This window comes from Chenopodium quinoa, unplaced genomic scaffold (assembly GCF_001683475.1).
Source record: "Chenopodium quinoa cultivar QQ74 unplaced genomic scaffold, ASM168347v1, whole genome shotgun sequence".
Taxonomy (NCBI): Eukaryota; Viridiplantae; Streptophyta; class Magnoliopsida; order Caryophyllales; family Amaranthaceae; genus Chenopodium; species Chenopodium quinoa.
The window spans coordinates 3,402,203-3,421,725 of record NW_018745523.1 but is presented as its reverse complement, the minus strand read 5'-3'; the positions used below and the strand labels follow the sequence as shown (position 1 = coordinate 3,421,725).

Here is a 19,523-nt window from a genome sequence, read left to right as displayed (position 1 = left end):
TATTTAATAGAATTGATATGTATTTGAGTATCATTCATAGAGATATAAACCCTAATCATTAAACCCGACTGTTTTGAACTGATTTGAAAAATAACCGAATCGTTGAAAACTTATAAAATGATACGGAAAGTATGCCAATTAGAGGGGATTTCTTCAATCATTTGGTTGCAAACTATATAAGCTACCATTAAAAACAAAATAATATAAACGTATTGTTCAATAGATGAGTATAAGGTTTTGGAGTGTAAAGGGGAGGCTTGAACAAGCTGACAATCCCCGAAAAAACAAAAGCAAAGCCTACCAGTTGGAGGTAGAAGGTGTTAAGGGTTCGATGCATTGCTTCTAATCGGAAGTGAACTGCTTGCTCCTCGAAATCAATGTAGCCAAAGCAATATTTCACCATTGGGTTGGCTAGGTTATGGTTTGATGGTCTTGAGGAGAGAGAAAGTAATTGGAGAAAAAAAGGGAGAAAAGAAAGGAAAGGTGTCGGCACGTGACATTCAAACACCCTCTTATGGTATGTGACTACGGGTTAGCTAGTTACGAGTGCACCAACAATTGTCGGCAAACACCATAAACTAGAGAAGCTGCTTTGAATGCCCACAAATCAGCCCCAAAATTGCAAACTTTTCACATCTAGTGGTCGTTGGTTTCGGTGGTTTCGACTGGTGGCTGTGTAGAGGAATTGGTTTCGGTTGGTGGGCTGAGTTAGGGAGGTGGTTTCAGCGGTGGGTCTACCGGAGAGATCGAGGGTGGCCATTGGTTTTTTTCTTTTTTTTAATTTTATTTTTAAATAATTTGTTTTATTATTTTTTGATTATTTTTAAAATTGTTTTTTGGATTAGACCAATCACGCGATGACACGTGTGAAAATAATCTCAAAGTCACAAATGATAACCTGTCTAGCTGGTTTCAAGTCGCTTGGGACCATTGGAAGCGGATTGTATACAAAGGTTTGATTATTTAAGGGGGTTACTAAATGCCACAATAGAATTACTTATGTTGCGGTATTAAATGACGCATCTGCCCTTACTTGTTTTTTTGGTAAATTTGTTATTTGTTTAAGCCCATAAATTTACTAATTTTCGTTGTAAAAAAAAAAAAATTACTAATTTTTTTAATCAATGAATTTTACTAATTAAATTAATTGTATTTTGTTATTTTTAATAATTATTAAAAGTTAATTAGTATAAATTAAACGATTTGCTTAAAAAAAAATTTAATGGTACCCGGTCGCATGCTACATGCGACTACACCACGGTGTGGTCGCATATTGCGGTGTAGTCGCATATTGCATGCGACTATACCGCGGTGTAGTCGCATATAGCATGCGACCGGGTACAACGAAAATTAAAAAAAAAGTCCGACATATACTTGACTCGACGACGTCGAAGGTTTGTCGTCCCCACCAAGTGCCTCCGATATGAACGAAGACAATCGTCGACTCATTTTATTGGACGGAAAGTACGATGTTAGTGGTCAACCGTTGTGGGATCGGTCAAGTTTGTTGTTAAGGTGGAGTCGTGGTGGTGGACAGTCAAGGTGGGTGGTGGCATGGGTGGCGGAGCTGATAGTCAATGTGGAGCTAAGGCTTGAGTATGGTCAAGGTAGGACAAAGTTAGTAGTTAGTAATGGTTGGATTGTTATGTTATTTTCAAAATAATAAGGGGTATAAAAGTCTTTTAATACTATAGTTTGAGTAATTTCATTGTGGCAAATAGCAATTCACTAAGAAAACAGTGAAGATTAGAACGAAGACGTACCACAACAACAGTAATCAAAAGAGAAGAAAATTCTGAGTTTTTCAGCCAATCTAAAGAGAAGAAATTTTCTAAAAAGAAAGTCTCTATCACAAAACAATATGGAGTACATCACATTTCATTAATTTACTCAAATGCAGTTTATTTCAATGTGAAGCTAGGCAGAATTTTTAGTGAAGTTTATTAGAAACCTGTCGTAGAAAATTAGAAATCACTAATCAATACATAAGAGAAATGTTTCTAAGAAAAATAATGTAGTAAATGAAGCCTTTTATATTATGAAAATATATATGGTTTGCCCATTATTCTCTAACACTAAAGAGTTGGTAGTTACTTATTCTACAAAAGCTTCAATGATAGATGGTATTCCAGGGTTACTGAGTAGTCTGTAACGAGGAAATCCTGCAGTTTGTAGCAAAGATTTGTATTCAGGCTCTGTCCTTTCCTTACCCCCGCCAGTATGCGCGATCATTATTAAGTCTGATGCAAGTAATATGCCTTCCATTGACTCTTCCCCCTCTTTGTGAAGTATTAATTCAAACAATATCAGCTTTCCTGTCTTTTCTGGTACTGCTTTTTGACAGTTCTTCAGGATCTTTACACAATCTTCATCGTTCCAATCATGAAGAATTGACTGCAACACCAGAATGACAGAATAGAGATAGTTAAACGTACTTGATAATGAAGCTATTCATAAATACATCCAATTAAATGTTTTGAGATTATATGAATTTCTACAGATAAGCACACCCGAATCAGTAAATGCTCACCTGTCAGGTACACTGAGCATCTGCTGATTCTGCTACCAAACAAATAAAAAAAGGCAGCAATTTGGGTGATTCACAAGCGCCATTTCAACAGCAATTAATAGAATGAACAACATACTCTTAGATTTATTTAATTTAGTTTGTAGAAGTCTGTAATTTTGTATTGATGTCATAAAGTGAAACTGATGTAGAACAGCTACTACTTTGGATTGGACAAATATATTGCATTGGAAGCAGGACCGTGAGTCTTCTCAAACACTATTCAATCCTCAAATTATAGAAAAAATACATATTGTTATACAAATATGGAGTAGTTTTAGTTACTTACCTTCAAGATTGCAACATCAGCATCAGGAATGGCCTCAAACATATTACCTTCAACATGAGCAACTCCATCATACTTGGGAGCAATGGCAATAACATGAGGCAGATCAAAGTTGATGCCTTTGATATTAGGAAAGGCCTTCACAACCTCATTTACAGCTGCACCAGTTCCCCCTCCTACATCTACAACCGATTTAACATCTGCAAATACATCTTTATACAGTGACGTGATAGCCCTGAACCCAATCTTTGCTGTACATGCCAACCCATCATGGAACACCCTATTAACTTCTTGATCTCTAGATAAAAATTCCCAAATATGATGTCCATGAGCCATCTCAAATGCTATTCCACCCTCTTTGATGGCAGAGCTGAGATGGTGCATCGCGGCTAATAATTGAGGATGATTCTGCATAAGAATCATAGGAGCATAGCTTATATCATCATCATCATGTCGTAACAGTAGCCTAGAGGCTGGTGTTAACCAATAAAGGGTGTCATCTTCATTGAATTCGGTGGGGTTAACATTAACAGTGGTGAAGATGTCTCTATGAACCAAAATCTGCATGACACGTTTCAGGCACCTGAAGTTGGGAGGGTGGGATTTTAAATGGGCACATATTTCAGATACACTGATTGGATGGCCATGGGCATGGATGATGTCAGCAATGCCAAGATCCACAATACATTTAAGTGCCATGGAATCCACAAATGCAAAAGTAATTCTGACTAATGTCTCCAGAGGTCCTTCGCCTACAACAGGATTATGCTCCTGGGACATATTCTCCTACAGTCTGAAAGGAATTATAAATACCTTATTTCGTTTTCACAAAACTCAATATCCATCAACTAAATTCGTACTATCATAAAACTCAGCAAAATTTGTTTTCAAGTTTGAAGCACACAAGTTACTTCCTCTTTAACAAAATTTACGTAGTATTTAAGATAAGCACAGAAGTTACTAGTTAGCTTAAATGTGCCAGTATATAACATTTTACAAGACGTAACCTATTAATTAGTAAAGACTTTCAAACTTTCATTTAATTCTAATATCTGTACTAATTTTGCGTAGACCGTCCAGTAACTACACCTGACAGGCTGACATAATCAGGTTTTTGATTTCTTTCCAAGATAATGCAAACTGAAGAACCTCGTTTTGAGTTCATTTATTCTTCTATCTAAAATTGAGAGTTTCAGTGATGTCTAAAAACACTTAAAACATATTCACAGGTTTCATGGGTGACACACCGCTGAACTTAGCAAGCAATCTGAGGTTAAAATATGTTTTCTACTTGGTAAACAAACCAGAGTGGTAAGGAACTAACCAGGGTAGTAAATACTTTGTCTATTGTTACAATAAACCTGCTTCACTTTCCCTTCTGCTGTAAACATGGGTGTAGGCATGCAGCTCCTGTAAATATCTCCAACAATGCTATAATGCTATCTCTAGTGATTGAACTCGCTAGAAATATGAGAATTAATTCATCTCCAAGTACAACACACAGAAGAGCCCGTTAGCCTTTTGCTCCCCAATCTCCATACATCTGTCAACACAAAACTACTTCAACAATGTTTGCCACACCGCAAAAAAAACTGAATACAAAGATAGCAGGAATCTTTCATATCAATTCTCGAGGGCTAATCCTCAAAAACCTATATGTCATGACTTCATTCATCAAAGATTCTACTTATAATTAGCTTTTAGCAAATTAATTTTTACATAATCAGCTAATCAATAGGAGGCTATGGGTCACTGAAGAGTTGCCAACTGGAAATTAAACAAGAAGAATTTGGTTATAAAGCACTGAAATTCTCAGTACAACCTTGGACCATGTTAGCATGTAAAAGTAGAGCAAAATGACAAAAATGAAGTCTTGAATTGGAAGACAGTGCTCATTATATTTAATCCCACTTGACTTGATGTAGGCCAGCCAAGGAAAGTCACACTTCAAAGGCTAGGAAGATGGACTACAAGAAAAAGGTAAAAGCAAGCCGAGGCAAGCTAAAAATATACTTCGTATATTTTTCTTTTTTTGAATGTCTGCAATGAAAGGGTCTGCATTTCAACTTCAATGACACAGAATTAAAGCTTGTGTCCCCTATATGTGTCAAAACTATCTGCTTATGTAAATTTCAAATAAATTATGTTACTGGTTAACATATCTTTACCTTAAATCAGTAACCGGCACAATATCAGCCAATAAGAGAAGATTCTCCTTATAATCGAATATTAATGTTGCTGTAGAAATTTCAAATTAAATGCCATTATACTAAACAGCAAGAAGGTAACAATATTGGCAAGTGCTACCAGTAATCCTCGCATGTGCATTTTCCATCCTTGAAACAATGAAATCTTCGGGTATCTCTGACAGTTATCTCCCTTCCGGTGACTGCAGAAATAAGCTTTATAGCATTATGACAATCACCACATATTCTTAGGTTCTTTCCTACAAGGATAGGATCTCCGTCTTTAGTTGACAGAAGCCCAAATGCAACTGCTAGTTTCTCACTGTGATGAACCAACATCCTCTCCTTTACTGCATCTCCTGCTCCATCGTCCTTCACCAATGCCCATCGTAGATCTGGCACATAACCAGCATGCTTTATCCTTAATAGTATCTCCTCTAAGTAATCATATATTTCTCTTATCATAGGGTGTGAAGCATCTTCAGCAACAAAAGTGTGAATCTTTTTGTCTATTTCAATCCAACTACAACCTGGTTTCTTTCTAAGATTTTTGTCTCGCATAAGCTTCCTGACCTTTGCATAATCCTCCCATCTTTCAGCATCAGCATACATGTTTGCTAGCATGACATATGGAGTAGAATTTGAAGGATCCATCAGAAGGTATTGATTGGCCGCCTTAATAGCTAAGTTGATGTTGCCATACTTTCTGGAGGCCCCAAGCAAAGCTGCCCAGCCAATAGAACCTGGGTTATACGGCATTGACTCAATCAGCTGCTCAGCTTCACGTAGTTTCCCAGCCCGACCCAGCATGTCAATCATGCAAGAGTAATGCTCTGCTTCAGGAACAATCCCATATTTCTCCTTCATCATGTCAAAATATTTCTGGCCTTCCTCCACTTTCCCTGTATGTGCACATGCTGAAAGAACAGATATGAAGGTTATATTCGTAGGTGTATAATCAGTTTCAAGCATCCAATTGAAAAGCTGCAATGCATCGCTCCCAAACCCATGCTGAGCATAACCATCAATTATGGTGTTTATAGAGACAACATTATGCTCTGGCATCTTATCAAACAACCGCCTTGCATCATATAGATTTCCACATTTTGCATACATTGCTACCAAAGCATTGTTTACAGCTATTCGATTTGATGGTATGTCAGACTTCAAAGCTAATGAGTGAATCTGTTTTCCATGAGAAGGGGAACGCGAGGTTGAGCATGCGCTAATGACACAAACAAAGCTGCAATCATCTGGGTGATGACCAATTCGCAGCATGTCTCTAAAACACGCAACAGCCTCTTCAGATAATTCATCAAACTGAGAATATCCAGAGATCATAGTGTTCCACAGAACCAAATCAGGCTCTGGAATTTCCTCAAATATTCTCCTGCATTCCGACATACTCCCCCCACATTTAGAATATAAGTCAATCAGCCCACTCCCAACATGTGGGTTCGAACAAAAGCCCATTTTGATCAGCTGAGCATGAAACTGAAGACCACCAAACCGATCCTCTAAGCTCGTAAATGCAGTCAGTACACTAGCTAAAGTATACATATCAACATACATATTCCTCTTCACCATCTCCTGAAACATCTCAAGAGCTTTCTTTCCTTCCTTATGCTGTCCATGCGCAACGATCATAGCATTCCACGAAACCTCGTCTTCCCTCCCACTCATCTCACAAAACACCCTCTTAGCCTCTTCCAAAAACCCATTTTTACTATAACAACTAACAAGAGAATTATTAACAGACGCATAAAAAGCAGCATACCCTCCTTTAACAACCAAACAATGCAACCCTCTAATCAATAAAACATCATTACACGAAGCCGAAATCATGGAAGACAAACTAAACCCATCCATTTCAACACCCATCTCCCTAATTCTATCAAAAAGTCTAAATGCAGACCATGTATCCCCTCGTTCAGCATAAGCAGCAATAAGGGTATTAAAAGACACAATATCTGGTTCAGGAATTTCGTCGAACAGTTGGTGGGCAATCCTGGTTTGACCCTCTTTTACATATGCAGCAATAATTGCATTGTAGGAGAAGACATTTGGGTATGGTATAGCGTCGAAAACGTTGCGCGCTGCAGAAATGCGTCGGCATTTTGAGTAAAGAATGATGAAGTGATTGGAAAGATAGATTGAAGGTGGGATTATAGATTTTATATAAAGGGTATGAAGAGATTTGCCTGTTAATAGATTTCTTTGAGCAATGCATGATTTTAGAAGTTGGCAAAAGTTGTAGAGATTATTCAATGAACTTTGGTTCATCAAGGAATTAAATTTGATTAATGTTGAAGATAGCAGTAGTTATATAGTTAAGGTATTTTTAAAAACTAACATGTGTATGTTTTGAAATTGAGTTGCTTTTTGTAAACTCTCAAAGTCAACAAACATTGACTCATTGAGATATCAAGATTACGAAGAGCTATCAAGACCTATCACGAGACGGGTTAATAAAGTTGGCCGATTTCAGGGTTTCAAGCCAAAAATATTTTTGGGCCAAAATTTTTATGCTTAAAGTTTAAATCTGTTATTTTAAGTCAAAAAGAGCACGATTTTCAATTTATTTTAGTATGATTAAAAGAATAACTAAAATAATAAATTTTAAGATGTCCAAAAGTGAAAAAAATAATAATAATTGGAGGTGGGTTGGCTCGAGCCTTGACTTTGGCCCCGATAATTTTTTTCCAGAGCAATTTTTGAGCTAGGCTAGTTTAGACATGCATGATCAACTCTCTTTGGTTACTTGGTTGTATTGAAAACTCATGTGCATGGTATTAAAAAAAGGAAAATGCTATACATAGCCCTAAGGGCTACATATAAGCATTTAATTTACTCTTGAAAATTGTTTAAATTTAGAAAATCATGACAAAAACACACTAATTACACCGATTTGCGCGTGTTTTTGTCATGAATTCCTAACTTTATAAATTTTCCAAGAGTAAATTCAATGCTTATATATAGCCCTAAGGGCTATGTATAGCATTACCCTAAATATACATTCATTACACCGATTTACTCGTAAATTGTTAATAAATTCCCAACTTAATACTAAAAATGGAATATATTAAATGCTTATATGCAGCCCTTAGCCCTAAGGAATGCATATAGCATTACCCAAAAAAAAAATTGAGAAAAAAGGGAGGGAAGGGAAAGTGAGTAATACAATTTTCTTTGTGTGAGAAAAGACATATAGCAAAATGAAAGGGAAAGAAAATTTCCTTAAATTTCCTTTTAATAAACCAATCATCTCCTTTGTTAGAGAGATTTATGAAAATCATCGATCAAACTTTAATTCGAGCCAAAAAATATACTACGTATATAAAAATTTGAGACTAACAAAAGTTAACACGCCTTCCATTTCACAAGATAACAATAACATTGTATAATTTCCAAGAAAGCTTATTTTATGGAAATTCAAATTTAATAAAATCTATCTTGAGTAAAGATTAAAGAAAAGAATGAGATTGCGGACATTACATTCACTAACACTTTGTTTGGATAGAAAGAAATGGAAGGAAAAGAAGAAAAGAGAAAGGGAGGGAGACAAATTTCTTGTTTGGGTAAAAGATTGGGGGAAGGAACGGGAAACAGAGGGATAATGGAGCTCACCTCCCCCTCCCTTTCTCTTTTAATAAGCATAATCCTTCCAAATTTGAAGAAATTTGGGGAGAAGATGGAGCTCACCTCCCCCTCCCTTTCTTTCCCCTTTCCTTCCTCCTTTTCCCCTCCCCTCCCCTTCCTTTCCTTCCTTCTTTGCTATCCAAACAAAGCGTAAGAGAGGGAAAGGAAATGACATTTAAAATTGTCCATTCACTCAAGTAATTCATAAGCCAAAGCCACCAAGTATGCCGCCAAGGAAACTGCACAAATTCACACCAAAATATAATGTTAAAATGCACATATAGGATTAGCCGTTTAGGACATTCTAGCCATATATATATACATATATATTGTGCTACATAAAATATATGTTTACTTGAGGTACAATATAAACTAATCTTTCTATCTTTTTTATCATCATTTATTCCAAGTGATAGATGATAGAAGGATCCTTAAGTCATGTATGATTTATTAAGTAAAATCATCGTTCTTATAATAGGTAAACATTAAATTGACTAAGATAGCCTAAACACTAATAAGTCAATAACGTGATATATCTCTTTTACATGATGTGCTCAAAATATTTGTCTATTTACCTTTTAAAATAGCAGAATTTTAGACATAAAACTATGTCTTGGGAAAATAGGATGGAGGTAATGGGAATTTTTTAAAATTTAGATATATTTTAAAATACTGAAGTGTACAAATTAAAAATTAATGCAAATTATGCTTTCATAAATCAATGCATGTGCCTCTAGAGATAACTAAAGCATGTTGTTGATATTTTCTTGAGATATATATATATAACTTTAAGCAATAATAATGCAAATAATAAAATAGATTAGCCAAGTGCATAATTAATTTAATTACACAAGCAATTACCAGAGGGCGCTAAAACCTTCACTTCCAAAACCAGTGGCTCCGATCCCTCCAATGGCGGCGGCACTGCCAGTTAGTCCACCGGTACCATTATTCCCCATCATCTCAAGCATCATCTTCACCGTATTCGCGACTGTCGAAGTCGTGCCACCATTTTGAGGCCCATTAATTATGTTACTATTGTAACTTGGGTAAGGATTACCACAATAATTAGGACTTATTCCAGGCATTGTTCCTGTAACTCCTAACATACTCATGTAATATTGTTGCATCACTTGAGCCTGAGCCTGAGCTTGCGCCACCTGAAGTTGATCACTCATCAAATGATGTTGAAAACTAGCAAGATAATTATTGTAAAACTCTTGTTGGCTATTAATAAATAAATTATTATTATTATTATTATTATTAGGAAAAGTGTAATTATTAATATTAGCAGTATTAGTGTTAATAGTAGTAGAAGAACCCTCCAATCCTTGAGAATTATTTTGAGTAGTAGAGTTAAAAGATATATTAGGGTACATCTTTTTTAGCTCTTGTTTGATTTGTTTCAATATTTCTGGAGGAAATCCCTCAGTTTTCTCTAGTTTTTCTACGGCTTCAACAATCGATTTGATTGTTGCATCGTCGTTGGTTTGTTTGGTTGTTGAGGAATGGGGAGGGGTAGAAAAAGATGATGGTCCATATGATGGAGTAGTTGAAGGAGTGGCCGAGGAGGAGGAGGAGGATGAGGCGGCGAAGCCGTATGGGGGTGGAAAATTGTTAGAGAAAGGGAACCCTGTGAATCCTGCCATTGGTATATGCACAATTATTATTACAAGGTTTGAAGAGATTAATATATGTTTAGAGTGTTTGAATATGTAAACGTTTGAAATTGTAATTTAGTTGTTGTAATTTTATTTGATGGAAAAGTGGGAAGACTTGCATGAAAGTCAAGTTGACTTTTTTGTGTAATGTGATCGTGGAGGATGTTGACTTTGTGGCAACAATTATTTAATGATAGAGAATACTAATAATAGATTGTAGAGCTATTTGGTGGGATGCATTATAAATATTGTGAATATAAATTACTCAATTTGGAGTTTTATGTGATAAACTATTGTTCACCTTTACATGGTCGTTCTTGACTTTTATGAGCCTTAGGCAAAATAAGAATTAGGGTCTTTTATCAAAATGACTAATTTTACAAAATTATTTACCAAAACGGCTAATTATAAATATTAATTCCCAAATTAGCTAGTTTATTAACTTGGGAGGAATTTATCTATTTCTTATATTCCTTTGAACCGGTTTGGTTCACTTTATAGATTTTTTTAAAAATAAAATCAGAATTTTTTTTTAAAAAAAGGCTCATAAAAGAAGCTTATCTGTTTTCCCAAAGAAAAACAAAAAACCAAAAACCTTTTTTAAAAACACATATATATAGAAATATACCAAGGTCTGAAGGCCCAAAGTTTCTAATGCATTTACAGGAGAAAAAGGTGCATTACAATAAGATAAAAGTCTAAAATTTAGAAAGCAAGTAGAAACAATCAAGTCTTGAATATAAACAACTAGAGTTATATAATTATTAAACATAGAATCATTTTATTTGCTCAAGAAACCGCGAACATCAAAGCTTCTTTTAAAAGATTGAAGATATGGCATTAAGGCACCTGCGGGCAGGGGGGGTTCGAGTCCGTTGGCAGCCTCCTAATGAAGGCTGGGTGAAGCTTAATGTTGACGGGGGTGTGTGTGATGGGCTAGGGTCTTGTGTAGGGGTGGTGGTTCGTGATTGCAGGGGGAGGTGCAGTTCGCTGCTGCGCGTGTGACAGAGGATCGATGGCAGCCATTGATTGCTGAAGCAAAGGCTCTGTTCTTTGGCTTGCAAACTGTTGTTAATACCGGCTTTCAAAGGGTAGTGGTGGAGAGTGATTGTCTTGGGCTCATCAATGCGATCGTATCACAAGATGTTGAGAGGAGTGATTTTTATCTGATCTTGGATGATATTTATCATATGAGTGGTTTTCTTGAGTCGGTTTCGTGGTCTTTTGTTCGTAGGGAGGGTAATACCGTAATAAAGTAGCTCATGAGCTAGCTCATTGCTTGCCATGGAGTGTAGGTAGTAAGGTTTGGTTATCGAATTTTCCGTCTTGTATTGTTAATTCATTGAAATTTGATCTACCTATGGATGAAAATTAACGCTCTTTGAGCGTTTTCCCTAAAAAAAAAAATAGCTAGTTTGAAAATTAAATTTTATAATTACCGTTTTAGTAAATACTTTTGTCAAATTAGTCTTTCGGTAAAAGATCCTAAGAATTAAGGCATCAAAAAAACGTATTTTAAAATAATGTAACATATATAATGGGCCTTAGTTTAATAAGTTAGTGCGTGGGATCAATTTGTTTAAACGAATTTCAAAGAAAAAAATTATTAATATATATCTTATTAATAAGTATTATCTCAATTTCTTTAAGCATAATAAATGGAACCGTTATCTCATTTTAAATATGGAACAGTTGTACTCTATAGGGCGTGTTCGGTAAATTATAGCTGTGAAGGTAGCTGTAGCTGTGTAGGTAGCTGTTAGCTGTCAACAAACTGTTAGCTGTGAAGATAAATAATTTAGATATGAGTGTTCGGTAAAGTAGTGGTTGACTAGCTGTTAAATATAAAAATTAATTTTTTATTTTTAAAACTATAGATTAAATTTTCAACAGCTACCTGAAAAGCTACCTCTAATTTCAAAAGCTAATGTTTCTAACTTTTCAGAAAAGCTACCTCCACTACTAAAAGCTACCCTAACCACTACTTTGCCAAACACTCACATTTTTTGTTGAGTAGTGGTTTAACTTGGTCAAACCACTAAAAGCTACCTAAAAGCTACTCAAAAGCTAACGCTCGCCTTAATTAACTATGAGATTATAATAAGAAATAAGGTAGTTAATCTTTAAAAATAAAATGCTAACAATATCCTAACATTTTTTTTTGAAAGCATATATATCGTAACTTATTAACATGAGTATAAGTTTTATGTGTTAATTATTTAGTTTACCTTACAAAATTGAAATGCTATCAACATAAACTTAATAATTATGAATTTATGAGCATAAGTTTCAAATGTTTTAACAAGTAAATAAATGGAGAAAAATAACAGTAATAGGTTAAAAACTATATATCACTTAGCATTATTAATGGCACAAGACCTCTAAATTGTTTAAAACGACCCTGATAGCAGCAATACAACTACATCCAACAAGAAGTTGATGATTTAGTTGTATCATATAAATCCTCCATGAAATCATCATAACCCGAAACATGATACTTCCTAGTAACAAGAGAGTAGAACACGATACCGTTTCTTCGAAGCCTGGAGAGGTATATTCGATTCCTTATCGTGTGATCTCTCGATAGTATTGAAAAAGATGACAGTCGACTAATGATGTTAGGGCCTATTATTGTGTATAGTGTATAGTTATCGGGCCTATTTCATGTGCCCTAATTTATGTGCTAGGTTGTATATATACGCTTGCCTTACTCTAATGAAAACCACGGAAAAATATTTTCGTGACATGGTATCGGAGCTAATACAACTCTAAGAACCCTAACTTTTTTTTCCTATTCTTCTCTACTCTGCTCGCTCTAATCTTCTCTGTTTATTCTCTAATCTACAATGGTGGACGAATCAAAAATCGATCCTTCATCTCCCTATTACCTTGGGTCAGGTGATCTGATAGATATTATATTTAGGATAATATTTGTCGCAGATTAGGATATATTAAATGTATCTTTTGTATGTTTATCGTATCTAGGATTCCTAACGTGATTAGGCCTAGCATTGTAAACTCTATATATTTGATCAATGGTACACACTCCAGATTGAGGAGTTTTCCCGAAATCTAACATGGTATCACAGCTTAGGTTTTAGATCTCAATTTTATTTTATTTTTCCAATTATTGGATTTTTTTTTGGTTTCTTGGGACTTTGCCTACATCAACTTCCGCATCTTTATTTTATTGTTCTCTGCTTTTTTGTTCTCTGTGATTTCGGTTTCTTTGTTTTACCTTTTTGGTTTGTTCCCTGCCATATTGAGTTATCATGGCAAAGGATGATGACTCTACTCCTCCACCTCCCCCTACGTCAGAGTTTCACCCCGCTTTAGCAGTGAACAACATCAAGAATGCAATACCCCTCGTTCTTGACTATGAGAAAGTTCAATACTCCAATTGGGTGGAGTTATTTGAGAATCATGCTTGTGCGTATAATGTGTTAGACCACATAGACCCGACTGTTTCCCGGCCGACGGATGTTTCGGCTGCCTTGTGGAAGCGATTAGATGCAATTGTTAAACAGTGGATATACGGCACAATCTCAACCGATCTTCTCAACACGATTTTGGCTCCAAAATCAACTGCTCAGAACCTTTGGGATCGCATTAGAGAAATTTTTCAAGATAACAAAAACACTAGGGTCGTGTATCTTGAAAATCAGTTTAATTTGCTTCACATTAGCAATTTCTCTAATGTCACTGCTTATTGTCAACAACTTAAGAGTATCGCAGATCAATTAGCAAATATTGATCAACCGGTTTCGGAGCAGAAGATGGTAATTCGACTTGTCTCCGGCCTCACAAACTCTGACTTTGACACCGTGGCAACGATGATTCAGCAAACCGACCCGTTACCCTCTTTCAATTCTGCCAGGTCGAGGCTTCTTCTTGAGGAGTCCCGCCGCACTAATGACCAGGGTCAATCGGCACAATCTTCTTTTGTCGCCCAGCAGGAGACCGCACCGTCCTCAGGCTACAACAACCAGCAGCAGCCGCCATTTCAGGGTGTTCGTGGCTCCGGCGGCCGCGGACGTGGAGGCAGAACTGGTGCCAAAGGGGGTGGGGGAAAAGGTCGAGGAAAAGGGCGAGGGAATTCCTCAAACAAAATGCCCAGCAACAATACCTCACAACAGCAGCCCGACCCAACTCAACAACAACAGTGGCCCAATCCACCGTTTTGGCCAGGCTATCAGGCCCATCCATGGCAGCCTCAACAATGGCCTGGATCTTGGGCCACCCCTCCATGCCCATATCCATCTATCCCTGGCCCAATTGGGCAACCCTTGCGGCAATCATCCCCTAGTGGGCCTTCACTCACTTCTGGCCCATCTCAGCAAGCATATATGGCTAGTCCATCACCATATGGACGACTTTACACTCCCATGGAGCTTGGTTCGGCCTATTCAACCATGACTTTGCCTAATCCGGACAACGGATGGTATATGGACTCGGGTGCTACATCTCATATGACTCATAACTCAGGTACTCTCATGCCCCTATTTAATTTAAGCACTAAAAATAATATTTTAGTTGGCAACGGACACCGCATTCCTATTACGGGTTATGGTCATACTACCCTCCCAAACAATAAATTAATCCTTCGTGATGTTCTCTTAGCCCCTCAAATCATTAAATTCTTAATTTCAATTCGCAAATTTACTTCTGATAATAATGTTTCTATTGAATTTGACCCTTATGGCTTTTCTGTGAAGGACCTTCAAACGGGGAGGATAGTAACGAGATGCACTAGCGAGGGAGACCTATATCCAGTCACCACCACCACCATCCCATCATCATGTCTTGCCTCTACACTTATGGTCACTACCCTAACCACTTGGCATAGTCGCTTGGGTCACACTGGAGCTAGTTCTTTTAATTTTCTAAGGAGCAATAATTTAATTCATTGTAATAAGGAGTCAATCTCCAATTTTTGCAATTCTTGTTAATTAGGAAAGCATGTTAGACAACCCTTTTATGATTCTACTAGTCATACTACTTGTGCTTTTGATATTATTCATGCCGATTTGTGGACTTCCCAAATTCGCAGTATTAATGGTCATAAATATTATTTAGTTCTCATTGATGATTTTACTCACTTTGTTTGGACTATTCCTCTTGCTTACAAATCTCAAGCTTTTCCTACTTTTGTTGATTTTAGTAAATATGTGCAAACTCAATTTGAACGGCCCATTAAAGCCTTTCAAAGTACCATGGCCGAGAATTTGACAATGATTCATTTAAAAAGCAATGCTTAGATATTGGAATGGTGTTTAGGTTCTCTTGCCCTCACACCTCTTCACAAAATGGAAAAGCTGAACGCATGATTAGAACCATTAACAATGTCAAACGCACACTCCTTTTTCATGCTTCCCTACCACCAAACTTTTGGGTTTATGCTCTTGAGACCGCTACCTATCTCATAAATATTTTACCAACCAAAGCTCTCAAAAACATAACCCCAACTCAAGCGTTATTTAGGAAACAACCGTCATATGATCACTTACGGGTGTTTGGGTGCCTTTGTTTTCCTAATTTGTCCGCTACCGCTCCTAATAAATTAGCTCCTCGCTCCGCTCCATGTGTCTTCTTAGGATATCCATCCAATCATCGTGGCTATAGATGTCTAGATCTTTCATCAAACAAATTATTTTGTCAAGGCATGTCACCTTTGATGAATCCACATTCCCGTACTCAAACTTGGGTAATTTTTGGATTGGGGACTATGATTTTTTGGGCCATGATGAAGCCTCTCCACTTCTCACACATATGTTGATGCGGCATTTCCACAAGCCCAACACTCCAGCCCATCAACCAAGCCCAACCCCAAGTCCCCCTCCCTCCCCGCACTCCCCTCCCTCACCTCAGCAGTGCAGTCCGCGGGTAGCCTGCGGTTCCCCAGCCACTACCGCGCCCAACCCGCGGACACCCCTGCCTACACCCGCTGCTGGTGGCAGCCCTGCCATGCCCCTATCGCGCGACCAGCAGCGCTCCCCACCTTGTCGCACCCCGCAACCCACATACACCCCTCCCCCAGCCCGGGGAATTCCCCCCATTCAACCCACCCGCCCACCACCACCCTCCCCACGTGTTACTCGTAGCCAACAAGGCATATTTAAGCCTGTTTCGGGTGAAAACAATGGGACCTTGCCGAAGGTCCGCTGAAACGGAGAAGACTGGATTCGGTCCAAGTTATGTTGGGCCGGAGGTTTCCTGCACAGTAAACACACGTAAACTAGCCTCGGGGGTGTTGCCGAGGAAGGCCCCTCCGATGCTAAAGTCAGTACAATGTGTAGAAAGAACACTATGCAAGAGAATTAGTTGCTTGAGGCTTTGCTTGAATATATGAGAATATATGAGAATCTATGAATGAATGAATCTGTGAATGAATATTGATGGCTTTTATACCTCTTCATACATGGAGAGGTTGGGCCTTAGCCCAATTGGCTTGCTTTGAGGGCTGACCTTTGACTTTAGCACAATTGGAGAGTTGAACCTTGACCTTGGGCTTTTAATTGGATCATTTAATGCCTAGGCCCAATTGGACTAAATTGGACCCAAACAACTTGCCCCCCAAACCCGATTTGGAAGGATGACGGGTCGGGTTTGATTTAATTCAGAAAAGGAGGGAAGTAAATGATTTAATTAATCCAAAAATTTGAATTTAAACCGTAATTAATGAGATAACCACGGTGAAGGCGGATGATTGTGGAAGTTGGACGGATAATGGGCAATTTAATCGCAAGATCATGTGTTTAACGGTTACTTAAGTGGGGTATTTAAGAGAAATTGAAACGCGGACTCCCCGTATCCCATTCCTGGAGATATAAACAGAGGCGCGTCATCTCTCCTCACTTATTCACCAACACAAACCCAGAATTCTCGAGAGAAACCAAGAACCCGCATCAAAACTTCGCAAATTCCCCGAGCATTAAGCTTAGAAACTGAGACTTGCCACTACAAACTCGTAAATCGGCAACTTTCGCTTCAGATTAAGGTAAATTCCTTTGATTTCAGTTTATTTTTCTTCGAATTCGAACTCCTTCCCTTTTTTTCGACTTTTTTCTTCGAAATAATCAATGGCAAGAGGAGTTAGAGGTAGAGCCCGTGCTCCAAGAAGAGCAAGGCCGATTCCCGATCCTAGGAACAGGATTGGGACCTGGAATGGACAAAGGCCAGAGTCTGACCCTGCTGAAGGGATTAGGGCGACTCCCATTTCCTCGGCTCCTCCTCAGAGAACGGAGGGGCCGAGCGCTTCTGGACGGGACGATGAAGTTCCCGCTGTCCTTTGGGATATCCTCCCCGGGTTTTCAGAGTGGGAGAATGCCGAAGTAGCTTCGACCATGATAAAGAACCGCCCCTACTCATGGTGGGTGGAGAATGCCGATCAATATCGGTTTGCCGAGCAAATTGAGTTGCATTACGGCATTTTTGAAGCTGATGGGTATTGGTGCCGAATGCCCGCGGCATCCGATAGAATCCATCGTCCACCCCCGGGGTATGTGGGGGTGTACACAAGACAGCTTCAGTACGGGCTGAGGTTCCCTTTTGACGTATTCGTCCGAGACTTGCTGATCCATTACAATATCTCTCTATGTCAGTTAACTCCCACCAGCATCCGAAGGGTGATGACATACTTGGGTCTGCAAGTTCTTCAAGTATGTGCCGAACCTGCACTGCTTCAAAAAGCTTCATCGGCTAGTGCCAAATATTCAAAGTGGGCACGGAAGCCATGATTCTGGGTGGTACCGGATTGAGTCCCGACCCCAGTACCTAACCATGTGGCCGAACGACTCTTCAGACAAGGACTGGAGAGGTCAATGGATTTGGGTTAGGGCACCCACAGATCCGGGCCACCCTTGCGTCTTCAGCGCTCCCCGGTACCTTGCTGAGCCTGATCCCGAAATGGGAAGTCTAGGTCCCCCCGCAGATAACGGGGCGGATCCAAACCTTGATCAACAACATATCTTCGGTAAGCTGCCGAACCGGGGGGGGGGGGCAGTGGCCGAATGCAGCATATCCCGGAGACTTGGCTCCCCGATACGCATTATGTTTTCCAAGAGAACATGCTTGCAGCTGTTGGCCTCAGCCAAAAGTTTAAGGATGGTAAGCTTCTTCGGCTGGGGCCGAGGCTTTTTAATTATCTCTTTTTCTTCTCTCGCTTCGCTTTTTTATGTTGTGTCAACCTATCTGAACTGACCTTTCCCCTTTTCTTTTTCAGAGCGGGACGAGACCAACGTTGGCATTAACTACGCTCGTCTTGGTGTCAACCGAGAACGAGTTGTAACTGATCGGGCCCCGTCTATCACTGAACCGAGGCATAGGGAAGTCCATCTAGACTCTTCCCACTTCCAAATTGAGGTTGTTGCTCTGTATCAGAGGCAGAAGCCTTGGTGGAAGAAGAGAGACCCCTGGTTTCAGCTGCTGGACGAAGAAGCTGAAGCTGCCCGTACAGCCGAAGAGGTTGCACGGGTTCTCGAAGCTTGCGAAGGAGGAGAAGGGTCCTCCAGAGCTGCTGAAGAAGAAGCTGCAGCTAGGGCAGCTGAAGAAGACGAGGCTTTGCTGAAGACCTCGGTGAGCTTTCAGACTTAACTTTGTCTTTCTTCTTTTTTCTTTTTTTTTTTTCTTTTTTTTTTTTTTTTTTGTACTCACATTCTTCCTCCCCCCTGTCTGTTACAGTCTGAAGAGAGTAACAGACACAGAGAAGGGAAAGCCCCTGCTCGTCCCGAAGACCAAATACAGGAAGAATGTGAGTCTCATACGAGGCCACGTGATCCTTTGGATCCGAGGTCCCGTCGTATGTGATGTGCGACGGTATTTTAACCGTGGGTACGCGCTCTTCCAGTATCCATTGCTCGAATGGTGAACTGGCGGGTAGCATAACGGCCTTGCCCTTGTTCCTAGCCGAAGGGACCGCGCTCCGCCCTCTTAGAGAGGTAGGAGTGGTTTTCGTCCCTGGCTGGGAAGTCTGGGCCTCGGCTGCAGGGAACGAGAGGCGACTGCGCACGCTCGGTTCCTTGCCGCCGAGTCGGTCAAGGACGCTTCGGCGAGCAGTCTCAGGTTCTCGGTGAGTAGATTCTGGCCGAGAAGCTGAGCTGCTGCTCTTATGCGCTTCTGGTCTTGAGGATGAGGATCCTTTTAAAAATTGAGAGTTCTTTTTCCTCTCTTTTTCATTTTTCCAGGAA

The 19,523-nt window shown here is 39.1% G+C and overlaps 5 protein-coding genes across 5 annotated transcripts; 2 read left to right on the top strand and 3 right to left on the bottom strand.

The window, feature by feature from the left end:
- Window positions 1–2,094: 2,094 nt before the first annotated feature.
- LOC110715622 (desmethylxanthohumol 6'-O-methyltransferase-like) lies at window positions 2,095–3,632 on the bottom strand. The gene is made up of 2 exons (XM_021894211.1): window positions 2,856–3,632; window positions 2,095–2,394 (listed from the first exon to the last, which is right to left on the bottom strand). The coding sequence occupies exons 1-2, from the start codon at window positions 3,630–3,632 to the stop codon at window positions 2,095–2,097; spliced, it is 1,077 nt and encodes a 358-aa protein (XP_021749903.1).
- An 18-nt stretch (window positions 3,633–3,650) lies between these two features.
- Window positions 3,651–7,440, bottom strand: LOC110715525 (pentatricopeptide repeat-containing protein At3g49710-like). Its single transcript, XM_021894108.1, has 2 exons — window positions 5,021–7,440; window positions 3,651–4,395 (listed from the first exon to the last, which is right to left on the bottom strand). The coding sequence occupies exon 1, from the start codon at window positions 7,319–7,321 to the stop codon at window positions 5,156–5,158; it is 2,166 nt and encodes a 721-aa protein (XP_021749800.1). The 5' UTR covers window positions 7,322–7,440; the 3' UTR covers window positions 3,651–4,395; window positions 5,021–5,155.
- A 1,366-nt stretch (window positions 7,441–8,806) lies between these two features.
- Window positions 8,807–9,957, bottom strand: LOC110715665. The gene is made up of 2 exons (XM_021894260.1): window positions 9,539–9,957; window positions 8,807–8,916 (listed from the first exon to the last, which is right to left on the bottom strand). Exons 1-2 carry the CDS (start codon window positions 9,853–9,855, stop codon window positions 8,880–8,882), a joined length of 354 nt encoding a protein of 117 aa, XP_021749952.1. The 5' UTR covers window positions 9,856–9,957; the 3' UTR covers window positions 8,807–8,879.
- A 1,215-nt stretch (window positions 9,958–11,172) lies between these two features.
- LOC110715621 lies at window positions 11,173–11,713 on the top strand. Its single transcript, XM_021894210.1, has 3 exons — window positions 11,173–11,262; window positions 11,313–11,577; window positions 11,634–11,713. The coding sequence occupies exons 1-3, from the start codon at window positions 11,173–11,175 to the stop codon at window positions 11,711–11,713; spliced, it is 435 nt and encodes a 144-aa protein (XP_021749902.1).
- Window positions 11,714–13,203: 1,490 nt separating this feature from the next.
- Window positions 13,204–15,420, top strand: LOC110715611. Its single transcript, XM_021894199.1, has 2 exons — window positions 13,204–14,823; window positions 15,054–15,420. The coding sequence occupies exons 1-2, from the start codon at window positions 13,611–13,613 to the stop codon at window positions 15,089–15,091; spliced, it is 1,251 nt and encodes a 416-aa protein (XP_021749891.1). The 5' UTR covers window positions 13,204–13,610; the 3' UTR covers window positions 15,092–15,420.
- The last annotated feature ends 4,103 nt before the right edge of the window (window positions 15,421–19,523 follow it).

Bases quoted from the DNA above. Each gene is read 5' to 3' on its own strand.
- LOC110715622 (XM_021894211.1), bottom strand. From the start codon at position 3,632: ATGTCCCAGGAGCATAATCCTGTTGTAGGCGAAGGACCTCTGGAGACA. The intron at 2,395-2,855 runs GTAAGTAACTAA...CTGGTGTTGCAG, and splicing joins CTGATGTTGCAATCTTGAAG to TCAATTCTTCATGATTGGAA.
- LOC110715525 (XM_021894108.1), bottom strand. From the start codon at position 7,321: ATGAACCAAAGTTCATTGAATAATCTCTACAACTTTTGCCAACTTCTA.
- LOC110715665 (XM_021894260.1), bottom strand. From the start codon at position 9,855: ATGAGTGATCAACTTCAGGTGGCGCAAGCTCAGGCTCAGGCTCAAGTG. The intron at 8,917-9,538 runs GTAATTGCTTGT...GAATTTGTGCAG, and splicing joins GAAGGTTTTAGCGCCCTCTG to TTTCCTTGGCGGCATACTTG.
- LOC110715621 (XM_021894210.1), top strand. From the start codon at position 11,173: ATGGCATTAAGGCACCTGCGGGCAGGGGGGGTTCGAGTCCGTTGGCAG. The intron at 11,263-11,312 runs GTGTGTGATGGG...TCGTGATTGCAG, and splicing joins AGCTTAATGTTGACGGGGGT to GGGGAGGTGCAGTTCGCTGC. The intron at 11,578-11,633 runs GTAATACCGTAA...CATGGAGTGTAG, and splicing joins GTCTTTTGTTCGTAGGGAGG to GTAGTAAGGTTTGGTTATCG.
- LOC110715611 (XM_021894199.1), top strand. From the start codon at position 13,611: ATGGCAAAGGATGATGACTCTACTCCTCCACCTCCCCCTACGTCAGAG. The intron at 14,824-15,053 runs GTACTCTCATGC...TTTTCTGTGAAG, and splicing joins TCATATGACTCATAACTCAG to GACCTTCAAACGGGGAGGAT.